This window comes from Poecilia latipinna, unplaced genomic scaffold (assembly GCF_001443285.1).
Source record: "Poecilia latipinna isolate Pla-1442-1.1 unplaced genomic scaffold, P_latipinna-1.0 Scaffold1648, whole genome shotgun sequence".
NCBI lineage: Eukaryota > Metazoa > Chordata > Actinopteri > Cyprinodontiformes > Poeciliidae > Poecilia > Poecilia latipinna.
The window spans coordinates 168,006-182,338 of NW_015114264.1; the positions used below are offsets into that span (position 1 = coordinate 168,006).

The 14,333-nt window shown below is 41.2% G+C and overlaps 1 protein-coding gene across 9 annotated transcripts in view; it reads left to right on the forward strand.

Moving 5' to 3' along the window:
• LOC106964263 (pleckstrin homology domain-containing family A member 7) overlaps positions 1 to 14,333 on the forward strand; it is a 147,284-nt gene that overhangs the window by 61,365 nt on the left and 71,586 nt on the right. For all 9 annotated transcript variants that reach the window (XM_015059665.1, XM_015059667.1, XM_015059666.1 and 6 more), the window contains one exon: positions 13,324 to 13,407. In XM_015059665.1, the coding sequence (XP_014915151.1) occupies positions 13,324 to 13,407 (84 nt within the window). The remainder of the gene's footprint in view (positions 1 to 13,323; positions 13,408 to 14,333) is intronic.

A 14,333-nucleotide genomic window follows, 5' to 3' on the forward strand; every position in this document is an offset into this window, starting at 1 on the left:
CAGCATCTGTTCAAACCCCCCAGTGGTTTCCAAACATTTTCTGCGCCCCCTTATGGATTACAAATGGCTGTCTGGTTGAAAAGACGCGTGTGTGTATGTGTGTGGGTGGGGGGGGGGATTGACTTTTTTGGGGGCAAAATGAATGTACGTAGCTGAAAATAGACATCGGTAGCCTACAAGGTACTTGTTAAGCTTAAGGTTCTGTATTGATATTAGCTAGTCATCTTTTAGCTAACATTACCTGCATCCAACAGCTTTACTCAACTCAGTCGGTTAGTTTGGAGGGAAAAACTGTGAAAAGTTCTTTGCGTTTTGCTGGTTTGCTGCCGTGATTCTAACACAAACCTACGTAGCTCCGCACAGCAGCAGCAGGTCTCCTTCACAGGTGTAAACCCAGCGAGAGCGTCGTAGCGCTCACGTTGCGTTTAAAGGCGGCTCGGAAAAACAGGTTACAAGATGTTAACAACGGGTTAAACAGTTTTAACTGCTGATAAAAGTGACAGAGGACACAAATATGGTTAGTGTGGAAGCCTCTACTGTATCAAATTGACATAGGAATAACAGAGAGTTGGCCATTCTAAGGTAAAAAACCCAGCGCATACAGTGTTCATGTTTTGTTTTGTTTTTTCATCCAGACGGTGTCCTGCGCCCCCCCTGCAATGACACGTTTGGGAACCTCTGCTCTAATCTATGTTAAGCTAAGCTAAGTTGTTAGCGTCAACTAACTCACTCATTCTATGGTTACCTAGCAACAATCTATTGAGAAACAGAAAAGGTAATGGCACTCCTATTGCATTCTCTCAGTTATCTAAAAAATAAAATAATAATAATTTATATTATTATTATTATTATTATTGATGTTGACTCATATGAAACGTTCATATAGTGATAGTTTTTCAGCCACAGAAAATGGTGAGTAGAAATAAATTTCCCGGCATCATTTTGGCGCCCTCGCTAGTGGGGCGCCCTCAAATCTTGTGCCCTGCTACAGTTGAACTGATTGCTCCTTGTCTACTTACATCTAGCTTATTGTTCAGGTTTTTACATCTCTACATAAACAGGATGATGGTAATTTTGTATATTTATTATTCCAGTTAACCGATTAAAAATGTAATGAGATTAATCACATTCTAGTGCCCGGACTAGTTATGTTTCATCACTATGCCTAACTTTGTAAGCTTGAAATGTAGAAATTCACATTTTCAAAAAAATGTTAAAGAAAATGTTTTACTGTCTGAAACCATACATCTCAGTTTTCTAGGTTTTTATGTTCAGGAGGGTTTGAAATAAGTCATCAATCAATCAGCTTTATTTCTACCACCAGGTGAGTCTGCTTTTTTGGCAGACAGGAAACTTCACACTGACATAATTATGACATGATTCAAAATGGCCCAGTGCTCAAAATGTTAAAAACAGTAAAACTCTGACTCATATACAGTATTCTCATTAGGACAAGATAAAACTGCATCAAAACTGCTTTAGTACTGCTTGGTTTTACAGCAAGGTTGGTTGACCGCAGTACAAGACTGTGAAACACATTGCTTTGCGCTGGGTAACCCTCTGCAGGAGAGAGGTAAAAAACAGGTAATGCGATTAATCTGCATTATGTAACATCAACGCATTAAGCATTTTAGATTGTGTGCGTTAACACTTCAGCGTTGACAGCAATGGCTTTTTTTGTACTTCATTTATTCATGCGACGGTTCCAACTTTTCGTCCAAGGCGAGCTTCTGCAGTGCGTGTCAGAGGAAGGAAGTGCTGTAACAGTCATATCCCTGTGTCATCCTGAGCTTTGCCAGAAGGTCGCTCCAGCTAGTAATGCTGGTGATAATTGCTTCTCCTTCTGATATTACTGGCAGCGTGTCGCTGTGAGTGAGCCAGGCCCGCTGAGCCGCTGCCATGGCTCCGTCGGCCCCACCCAGTCCCCTCCGAGCTGCTGGAGATCCTCCGTGTTTTTACTGGGTCACACTGAAACCAGAGACGGGCTGGGGAACCGCCTGGCAACATAAAAGCACTGAGATCTAATGAGCTAAATTACACTTTGTGAGTCGGGTGCTGAGCGTATTGGGTCATGCACTGCCTTCTGGTAGCGCGCCTATCCTCCCTGCTTGAAGAACAGACAGTGGGGGTGTTAGAAAGGAAGCCTGGTGGGTAGAAAATGAAGCGAGGGAGATGGATTACACCTGCAAATGCAGCTAAAAGCAGTCTGCGGGGATTTTTAGGTCACTTTTAGGGGTGCTCAGACTGATGGGCCCCGATTTCTTTCATTTAGGGCGATCGTCAATTGGTCGGTATCTTATCCGCCGAAAGATCGGTGTTTAAGATAAAGCGAAGGTTGTGTTTAACAATAGTCAGTCTACTTTTGCCAACTGTGCAACTTTTTGTAAATTTTTAGTACAGATTTGACCAGTTTTAGCCAAAATTAGTCTGGCTTTTTTAAATATCGGTGCTCGGCGAGAAAACTGCAATCGGTTCATGGGTAATTCATACTATCTGTCAGTATAAATTATTAGGAGACATAACCTATCATTGTGAGAGAGTTGTAAGCAGCCATGAGCTTAAATCACTGGTCTCTGGTTTGGCCTTCATCAAATATGAAGCTGCTCGACTTTTTCGTTGAAAGTCAAGCAGCGGCTTCTCAATCATGTACTTTTATTGTCAGGTTTTTGGTGGTTTTGCGCCTTTCCACCTTGTCCTTCCATCATTCTCTTTATCTCACACAGTGTCTAAGGTTCACGTTGTTGTACATTTTAGTGAATCCTGTTGTGTGCCAGACTTTAAATGCCTCATTAAAATCTGCTGCTTTTTGGCATTTAACACTAGATAGTTTCCTTTGATGACTAGCTTAATTTCAGCTGTAGGTGTTTTGTTTTTAAAGGGACAGTATTATTTATTTTTCAGGCACAATTTGTATAATTTTGTAGCACAATCAAGTAGCTATGTTACCTTCAGTTGTTCTAAAAATGCTATCTATCTCAAATATGACTTAAAAGAAATTAAACTTTGTAATTTAACTACTTGAAATTGGGCCTATGTATCCTTAAGAAGCTCCTTCTCCTTCTGAAACGACGCCGTCAGGAAGTCATCGCAACATGGCCCCTCTATTAACCCTTTAACAACGTTTTTGCCAGCGTTCCACTGAGAAGTAGCTCCTATAAGGAACGCAAGTTCCACCAGGTGTTTGCTAATTGCTGCTGGCTAGTCTGAAGGAGCTAGCCAGTGGAGGAGGGCTGCTCTGTGAGGCAGAAGATCAGAAACTGCAGCTCTGGGGAGGAGCTCTGTCCTTGAAGGCGGGGCTAGGTCCAACCAGGCATTTTACACAGCTGAATGGTTGCCATAAAGATTAAAGGATTTTTTTTAACATGCATGAGAGAATCAAAGCAACACTCCAGACATTATTTTTTACATAATATTGCCCTTTTAATAAGCTAACTTAGATCCAAATCAGGATCCATGGTGTGTGTAGGTTCTTACTGCAGCCTTCATGTTCCGCCGGTCACACTCCAGACTCAGACTAAACCTTTGCAGACCTTGATGCACCTTCATTACATCAGACGAGCGATCCGTTTCTGAGTGCCGCTCGGCCTGAGTGGGCGACGGAGACGGAGCGGTGGGCGCTGCGTGACAGAACGAAATGGACTCTGAGAAAATCAAACGGTAAAACACGCTTGTGTTTGTGACATGTGTGTGGGTCTGAGTGCTGCAGGGGGGCCACTAAGACCCTGAGAGTCTAAAGCTGAACTATGTGTGTTACTACTGCACTTTGCACTCAGCAGACCGAGGAAGGAATTTACTGGCAGCATTGACCTGCAGGGAATTTAGGTGGGTGTGTGCGTGTGCGTGTGTGTGTGTGTGTGTGTGTGTGTGTGGTCAGATTGTGTTGCAGCTCTTCACCCCTTGACCAGTAATAACACCATGCTGGCACACCCTTCTGCTGGTTACAGACAGGAAAAGCGTCTAAACTCGTGCAACATTCACATGAAGCTGTAAACTTCAAACACAGGTAAATGGGGGGAAAATAAGGTTTAATATGTGAGTTTGTTTCAGTTCTGCGTTTCATCATGCTTCATCTATCTCATGTAGTTCTGCGCCAGCAGCGCCGGTGGTCAGAACAAAGCGCATGTCACTGTGGCATGCCGAGTAGGTCTGCGTTATCCAAGTTTTCGGCTCGTTGGATGCAGGCCGATCAGCTGCCAGGCGTTGGCGCTCTAATTTGTCAGAGTGTGTTTAGTGCAGTCTGGTGGCGGTGAAGTGAAAACAATTTCACCGTCACACACGTGGAAATAATAATGAAAAAGAGCAGCAGATGGATTGTGTTTTTTGGTTTGCATGCGTTGCTGCGGCTCAGTGTGCCTGAAACTGACCTGAAGCTGTTTATGAAATGAAAATAAAATATGTTTGTGCAGCAATAACCAAGGCACAGTTCTGGAGAAAAAAAAAGAAGTTGTATTTCTTTTTCACTTATTAGTTGTGAAATAATTTGAACTGTAGCAATTTTTGCAAAAGTGCCAGAAATCAAAGTATTTTTTTGCCTTTATGTGAGCTGCACATTGAGGCCCTCAATACTGTCTGAATCGCAATGTTTCCAAATAATTCATAAGCACATTAGACGATACTGTCTGGAAGAAACAAGAAACTGAATATTAAAGCCAGTTGATATGTTTTAACAAAATGCAACAGGACCGTGGTCCAACACGCATGACAACAAGTTTACAAATATATGCCCATTTTCAAATGGGCGAAGATCAATCCTTGAGTGTATCTTTGATCTTAAAGCGTTAAAGCCTGGTGAAATCAAAACACTTTAAGTGTTTTGTTGTGGAATTAATTCCCTCTCAGATGCTGGAAAAACTCTCAATTTTTGGCCGTTCGTGTTTGAGTGCATGTAACCTTTTGCACGCAGTACAAACAAAATTAGCTTCGAGTTCAAATGTGCGCTCTCACCTCAACATCCTGCAAATGCAAGCAGCATTTTTTGCCTCTTCATGCACTGTGTTAACCATCCTCGGCGTGCTTCGGCAGGAATGACCTTGCTGTGTTTTCCCACTCTGCACGGACGGCGCTCCACCGAGCTCTGCCGCTCCACACTTCAAAACTAAGAACCCTTTAAATAGACATGACCTTTGACCGAGCGGACGCCCACTCACATCTCCACGTCGTGTCGGAAACGCTTCGTCAGCCACACATCTGTTAAAACAAAAGCAGGGTGTGAAATCCAGCACATATGAGGATAAATTTTACTGAACATCGGAGGGGGAAAAAAAGCCGACAGCTTTTGGAGATGGAGATGTAGCCTGCTGTTAACGGTGATCCAGCTGTCGATGATGAATGTTGAGGCGTGGCATTTTAGATGTGTTTACTTGAAGTTGTTGGGGATCTGCTCGAAGTTTTAAAGTAGCAATTAAAAACTGTAAACCTTATTGTCTTGTCAGTGACTGAGATAATAGGCAGCAAGTAAATCCTCAAAGTTCAATTGTTGGACTGTGGAGCAAAGAGATTAAACGGGTATGGTTATGTTATTTTTCCGGTAACAAACACACAAGAAGAAGGTAAACTGGTGGGGCAGTGGGATCTTTTTGGGCAGTGTTTGGGTCCTTCCATCCATGCGGATGTTAGTTTGAACACGTCCCTCCTACCTCACCATTGTTGCAGACCGTGTGCTCCCTTTCATGAAAACAGAAACTGTAATCCCTGATAGCTGTAGCTTCTTTCAGCAGGACAATGCGCCCTGCCACAAAGGTCAGCAGTGGTTGGAGGAGCCCAAAAGCACATTTGAGGCGTTGACCTGCACCAGATTTCTAACCAGTCTATGAGAAACAAGTCTGGCTAATTAGTGACGCATACCTCAGCGCACTTTCAGGGATCGATTGGAGTCCATAGCTTGACGGTTCACAGGTGTTTTGGCTGCAGTAGAGAGACCCATGTATTGATAGGCAGATGGTCATTTCGCTGAGGCTAATTGGTACATTTCAGCTGCCAAAAATGTGGCAGAATTGAATGGATTGTAATAATTTTGTCCTGAGATCTAATTATAATTTTGGTCTGTATTTTCATGACCCTAGAAAACATCCTGAATTATTTCAAAAGTAAAATACAGTTTTTCTTTTTAATACCACTTTTGTTGTAAGAGACACATTTTTGAATTATATAAATGTCATGTTTGTAAGGTGAGTGTATTTGCATGAGAAAAAAAAGACATAAATGGATAGTGTTATGTAAAATTTACTTTTTAACGTAAAAACGTTGTTAAGGGGTTAATAGAGGAGCAACGTTGTGATGACTTCCTGAAGGCGGAGTTTGAGAAAGACCAGGAGCTTCTTAAAGAGACAGTACTCCAAGGTGTTCAAAGTCAAATTTATTTTAAATCATATATGTTATCATTTTTACAATAACTTAAGGTCACATAGTTGCTTGTCATCAACAATGTCAATATGTGGCTAGAAAACACATAATGCTGCCCCTTTAAGCTGCGTAGGTTTTACCATATGCAGGGTGTTCTTAAAACTCCAAACCTGCACAGCCCGTCTCTCATAAATGTCATCTGGACGTCTGCGGGGTCAACGGGTCATTGCTTGAGTTGACAGTGGTCAAGACCGCGTAGTGAGAAGAAGGCTCAGTGGGATTCCCTGACGCTAAGCTTGACTTTTACTGAGTCTGCCACCTCCACAGGGGAGCTTATCTGATAAATAAAGTTCAATAAAAATAGGAGACGAACAGTTTTAAAGCTGCATGAATGAAACTGTGGATAAGTGCCTTTTCTCCTCATCACAGCCTAATGAGTCATTTTGTCTAAACAGCCTGTTTGGTTGTCTGTGATTGGTTCAAATTTAAATGCCATGGCTCATCGATTTTATATCTCCTTTTTTGATATGGTCTTATGAAACTCACATCACAACCGTGGGTGAGTCTCATTGTGAAAGGATGATACGACAACACAAGGATGAGTCACCATGTCTGAAGTCTGACTGTTTTTTTATAACTAGTTTTTATGTTGATCTTCAAGGGTAGACATCCAGACTCTTGTGTTTACATCCCTCGCTGTACAAAATAATGAATCGGATGGTTAGAAACCGAGACTTTGCTTTAAGTTACATTGAAGCAAAGAGCAGGAAAGTCTTTACATGCAAAACTGTTTAACATCAGGTTGATTTATGAACCAGCTACACCTGCAGGAACATGAAGGTGTTTCTTTGGATCTGGGCTTGATTTCTATGTCAGAGTGTCCTATGGCAGGGTGATGCATATCACAATATAAGTATTACATATCAGTTGATATCGATGATTATTAAGCTTTTTGTTTTAAAAACCCAAAATACTGCCAAACTACTAACATGACCTTTCCTCTTTTATCCGCAGTTTCCTCTTGAGCATGTACACATTTGCTCCCACATGCTCAGGCGTACTGTTTGTATTCTGTGGACTGTCCACTGTCCGCAGACGGCTGAGATTTTGTAGTCAAGTGTACCGATTTCCTACTTTTCTCTTTACAAATTCCTTCATTTGCAACAATCCAAAAGGACAATAGGAAGCTGATGAGGACAGTTGTGTGGTGGCAGCCCTGATGGGCTGCCACCACACAACTGTCAGGAAACAGCAGACACATTGAGCATTCATGTGACTTTCAACGCTATCGGCTCACGTCCGCGGTCACAAAAATGTACCTTTGCCTTTGAGAGGAATTGTTCAGTGGACGTCTGAACACTTCAACTGTTAGTTGTAGTTTTCACATTTCTTTAATCTATCATGGTACATGCTAGATTAAAAAAATAATTGCATCCTGTTGGAAAACTTTGAGTCAAAGTGGGGTATATTTACGATTTAGGAATATCCCCACAGACTGCTAGCTGCTCCAAATGCTAAAGAAAGACAGGATCCCATTTTACTCAAGAGCAGCCTCATTTCAGTCAGTAGTGTGGCCTCTGCTGCTCATATAAATAATTAAGGCCGTTCATCAGGAGGGCTCATTATGTCGTATAGTTTTAGTAACAGCTTACAGTATGTCAATTTGCTCCTCCCCAGTTTCAGCATATTAGTAGATTCCACCTAGTTAAGCTACTTTCATAATGCTTGTGGGAAAAGAAAAACATATTAAACATACTTTTGAATTTCTAATCAATATTAGCATTAAAAGCTTATTTATTACCTCTTATAATGTGTTAAAAATGTGTTTGTAACCATATTATAACAATCAACTCAAAACGATGGCTCATAAATTAAGTGTTCATAGTGCTTCAGGGTGCTGTGAAATTAAAAGTAACTGTTTTAAATGCAGACATTGATGCACATTGTCATTGTGTCAACCTGAGAGCAGCTGTCGGCTGCAGCTGAGAGCAGGATAAACAGACCTGCTGAAATTCTACCAATGTTGCGAGACTGGAGGCTTCGCATCCAAAACTAATTGCTCTGTATACATGACTTCTGATTACACTGTCGTCTGTATGTGTGGAATTGTGACCATCTGAATTCAGTTCAGGTTTTTATTTATTATCCATTTGGAGGAAATAGTTCAGTATCCTGAAACTTTCGTAGAGTTTTAGGTTTTTTTTAAAGTCAAGCTTATTTGCATAGACTTGTACAGAATTTAATCAAAATAGCAGTTTAAAGTACTTTAGACGCAAAAATGAAAACACCAAACAGTCACCAGTTGAGAAACCAGTAACAGACATTACATTTTATCAAATGCCTTCATATAAATTATCAATATACATCAAATATGCTGGTCAATGTAGCAGTGATTATGGGTTGAAAGCAACTCTAAACAGATTAATATTTAACCTTGATTTAAAGGAACTCAGTGTTTCAGCTGTTTTGCAGTTTTCTGGATGTTTGTTCCAAACATGTGGTTAACATAAAATTTTGTCATAAAGCCAAATGCACATCAAATATATTGATCAACGTCCCAGTTATCATGAATCAAAGGCGACTCTAGACAGGTGGAGTTTCAGCCTTGATTTAGAGAAAGTCAGTGTTTCAGCAGTTGTGCAGTTTTCTGGAGGTTTTTTTCCATATATTGGAGCATAAAGATTGAATTCTACTCCTCCATGTTTGCTCCTAGGGATGCAGAGTAGACTAAAAATGAAGTGTCTTTGCACTAACATGCCCATCAAAATCAGCTGTAAGGTGGAGTTAGCGATGGAGTTTGCTGGCGCTCTGTGTACCCGACTGAAAGCAACCAGTCCCACCTTCACACCTCCAGGTTTTCACAGTTCCCTTCCTGTCTCAAAGCTCTTTCACGTCAAATTCAGCAACTGACAGAAGAAATGGGGCAAGATTTAATCACAGATGTTTTTATGCCACAACCAGCTAAAGGACACGGGGATGGAAGGTACATTGTGAACATCTCTTTCATTTCCAGTGATAAATTGTGCGGCTGAAAGCCTCCCTCCCCCACCCCAGGTGACCCTTCCAGCATTGGTTTCAGCCTGTTTTCATTACACCAGAGGTCGTCATCGCCTCTGTTCCCCTGAAAATGATGCTGTCACGTCTATAATGTCTTGGACTATTTCAAACCTCACTGCAGAATGAAATCACAGCCTCTTAGGATACCTTACGCGCTGTTCCCATTCAGGGTGAGCAATCTGACATGAGCTTCATCAGCTTCCTAAGGGAACAGTTACCGCACTCAGGCTCACAAACAAACAGGCCTGTGTGCGAATGTGCGAGATCGATATCTAGATTTACTGCTGTGTTAACGGGGGGATTTGGAGTGAGCTTGATATCAGCGATGATGGATTCCTCTTTATCTGTTTACGGACCGGCGAGCGGAGTTAATGGCTTTGACACATAGCTTTTAATTTCAAAAGATCTCTGTGAATTCTGAATCCATCTATTAGTTCTGACACTGGGGTGTAAATGAAAGTGTATCACATCTATCATCACCACTAAATCTAACTGATATTTACGATGTACAATGGAATGAATTGAATGGTATTTATTGTTACTGGTACAGGTCATTTAGGGTTAGGTAAAAAAGTCACAACTTAAGGTGAGTGCCTCTTTGTACAGGTCTGTGAAAAGGTATTCACTCCTTGATTTGATTGAGAACCAAAGCTGAGCCGTTTCTTACATTTCAGCTGCTGCAGTTCTCTTTCACACTGAACTGTGTTCCTCTCCTCGCCTGTGGTGGCGCTGCACCAAAAACCACTGAAGGCAGCAACATAAAAACCTCTGAAGAAGACACTGAGAGGCAACTTTCTTCTTCATAAAATGCAAACATAAATGCAGTAGCATCAGATTTTAGTGGTTGTCGGATTTCTCTTTAAACTTTGGCAAAATACCTGGAGCTGTTTGTCTCACTACCGCCAAACTCTCATGTTTGTTTTGGTTGTATTTACCCAGAATGCCCAGCGTTACAGTCCATGTCCTGCTTTTGCAGCGTCTCCAGTCCACTCGGTGTTCTCATATGCACTAGAACCACACCAGTAACTGAGTTTCCATTACAAATATATGCAAGACTGATTGATATTCCGGTAAAGTTGAAAAGACACAATTTCACAATTCAGTTGTTTTCATTAAATAAGAAACCCAATTAAAATCACGTGAATAAGTTTGTTCATGTGATAACTCATGTCACTCCGTCAGTATTAGTAACATCCGGCTGATGATCTCGTGACTCGTGTGATGCAAGTGTTTCCGTTTCAGTTTTACGACAAACCACCTCATCCTACCGCAAAACGATTTAGCAGAAAATGGGAGTTTTTTCCGAAATTGCCTTGTTTCCATTAAGCAAATTAATTTTTGTAATTTGATGATGGAATTTGCGCAATTCCATCGTCAATGAAAACTCAGCCAGTGTTCACGTCAACTGAACCGAGACCTAGGTTTTTGGGCGAAACAGAATTTGATTGCGCATTCACATCTCCCCAAGCGAACCAGACTTTTATAGGTAAATGGATTGGAGCTGGATTAAAGTGGACTAAACAGAGCTGGTGTGAAACCATGACCAAACGGTCATGGTTTTTGGACTGTGGGAAGGGAGAACCCAAGCATGCACGGGTAGGACACTCAACTCAGAAACAACCCACGCCGGGATTGAAACCTGTAATCCTTTTGCTGCAAGGCAGCAGCGCTACCAACTGCACCACAATGCATTTATCTGAATGTACACCAACTCTGCGGCTGTGGGAATCGTTGCAGCTCCGCCTGGGGAGCGAATCAGTCAGAACTCACCACTCTGAGGCCCGTCGGCTTAATTTGTTATTCCTTTCATGCCAAAGCTGATTGATTTTAATCCCCTCTCCTGTTCAGGTAATTAATAACTCGCCATCTGATGTTTGTGGCTGTGATTCCTGTTATGGTACAACACAGAACATATTCCCCTGTGAACCGTGGCAGCGTACGCATACTGTGGTTGTTTCGTCTTATTACACTCCTCCTGTAGCAAAGTCATCGTGAGTCATGACTCCTCCAGTGTTGATTGAAAGCTGCTTCGCTGTAACGCTTTGCTGCTCTTCATGCTGTTCTGTCAATACTTTTTACGACTGGTTTTTAAACATACATGTGTAAATGGGAACAGGGCCAGAGGTCTAGATGGTGAAATTATGTCACTAATGATTGAGTTCAAACACACAGTTAAGATTTATGCTGCTGGATAAATGGCCTAATACTGAGAACAACCAGGGACATTTCATCCGTCAGGTTTTACAGTAAGTGCTAATTGATGGGACCAAAACTTAGACGTGTATTTTATTTCATTCCAGACAACATGGGAGAGTCTGTTGGTGGGGGAACTGCGAGAAATGCAGAAAAATCTGGATGAGTGGCAAGAAGAAGCCATTGTTGACAGATGTTTGATTTGCAGGTTTTCCACAAGTCGTGGTATTGTTGACTGCAATGTTGATCAGATGAGATTGAAATTATTCTTCAGAGCACATTCATGTATTAGAATGGTCCAATTCAAGTTCTGATCTAAGTTTTAATTATGATTTTGTGGCAAGTCTTGAAAATTCCTTTTCACATTTTCTCCATATTTTATCACTTGGCTGGAGCCAGAGATTAGGGTCGTCCAGATAAAACTTTTTCATTTCCGATACGATACCAATATCGCAGCTTCGAGTATTGGCTGATACCAATTTTGACCCGATACGATATCGGCTCAAATCGGACACGCTTTTATTACCTTCTTTGTACTGTGAAAAGTTTAAGGGTTGATCAGAGAACTGTAGTCATGTGATTCTTATTTTTTATGTACTGTTTTTATTGTGAACTTTTGTGCTTCATGGCTTTTTATTCTTTCTAATTTTGTAACTTGATATGCTCCTTTTACATAAACATTATTATTCTCTGTTAAGTTGAATCTTAAGCTGCCCATATTGCACTGTAATATATTGTATTAATTTTGATTGTACCTTGAGGCACTACAGATGAAAACTAACGTAAATGGCTAAATGTAAACACATTTAGGAGGTTTTTTACTTTTGGTTAAACCTCAAACACCTGCTGCTGCCGGCAGTATGAGCCGAGCAGACAGCCTAACAGGTTGTGTGTTCTTCTTGTGTGTGACAGGCTGCTTTTAGCCTGGGAGCTAACGGTGTCACTGTGTGTCCCTGTTATGGGATGCGTTTCGGCTCTCCTGGGAAAAACCCGCGCTCCGCCGTAGGCTTCGTTCTTCCGCTACATCATACACAACTCTCTGCAGCACGAGCAGTGCTTTCTATTGACTGCTAACCGAGCCTTGGAGTGGTTCTAAACCTTTCACCAGTTTGTTTTCGCTGAGTGGACCCGCTGCCTCCCATTATTAGGTCTGTGGCTCTGTTGGTGACAACCAAACAGCTCTTCTGCTGCTAGCGCGATTTAAGAGCCAAAACACATGGAGCTATAATTAAAACAGACAAGCTAATGAGCTGACGGTTTCTTTTTTTTTTAACTTCTATTCAATAATTCAAGTGGATACACACTCAGATGTTCACACACACACACACGCACACCCACACACACACGCACACACACACACCCACACACGCACACACACACACACAGTCCGCACCGCTTGGTGTTGTTTACTCAGTCCAGTTGGTTGAGGCTTTTGAATGACCGATGGAGGCCCACGCCTGAACGCTCTGCCGTTTGTGCTGAGCCCAACACTTTGCGCCTCGCAGGGCAGGCGGGACGGGTGGCTGGGAGGGGGGCAAAGAGGGGGTCTGTAGTCGACCGCCTCACATTCAACACTGGGCTGGGAAAAGTCATAGTCCAAGGCCTGTCAGGGTGGAGAGATTGATAAGGGGTTCTAATTGTTGAGGGTACAAATATAGCAGGATGCCTTCAGTGTTTACTGTGCCTCAGGGGTTTGCTAATTTCATCTCTTTCTCTCTTGTGTCTCTTCAGTCATAACCAAAGGAGCACGTCGTTCTGTCATCCTGTAACCGGACAGATTTCCTCAGAGAACGTGGACTTCCTCCTGCAGGAACAGTAAGTGAAGAGATGTGTTACTTTTCTGCACCTTGAACAAGGGGAGCATGATACGGACTTAAAAAGTCTTAAATTTTTGTATCAAAAAATAAGGCCTGAAAATGTCCTAAATTTATTTACTTATTTAAACTAAGTTGGCCCTTAATATGTCAATCACAGGTCTTAAATTTATTCTTCGCACGACCACTTAATCGTATATTCTGTATATTTTTTTCTCACAAGACATTTTTAATTGGGTACTTAGGCTAGTGCTAACTAGCCAGCTAGCTTTTTTGCATTAGTGGAAATTTATTGCCAGTTGGCTGGACAAAGTTCATACGTTTCTTTGAAGATGTAAGTCTTAAATTCCATTCATGATGATCTTAAAAATGTCTTGAAAAGTCTTAAATTTGTGTTGTTGGAATCTACAGAAACTCTCCTTAGAGCTTTATTGTTCTACTATTTACATTGATAAAAATGATTATTTAAGATCAGTTGCGTCTTTTTTAAGTAGCTGTTTAACTTTGTAACTTTATTGATAGTAAAATAGTAAAAGTAACTTTTCCGACAATTTTATTTCTTTTTAAACAACATTATTTGAAATTTATAGCTACAACGATAAATCAGGACTCTTATCATTATAAGAAATGTTCATGATAAATGATACAAGATAAATTATATGATAAATACCTTGTCCGTATCTTAGACCATAACGTGTAGAAACAACTTGTTACCTTTAGTGTGTGTTTGCTTTCTACACCTGCTCCCATATATATTGGCTTGAACATCAACTCTTCTTTAACTTATAACAAAAAGCTATACTAAATTATGAGATATGAACGAGGAAATCCCATAAATCATATCTGTAATTCATATTTTTTGGCTTGCTCCCCTCAGTTTTTCCACAGTTCAACTTGCAGACTCTGGTTGAACTCAAAACCAAGTTC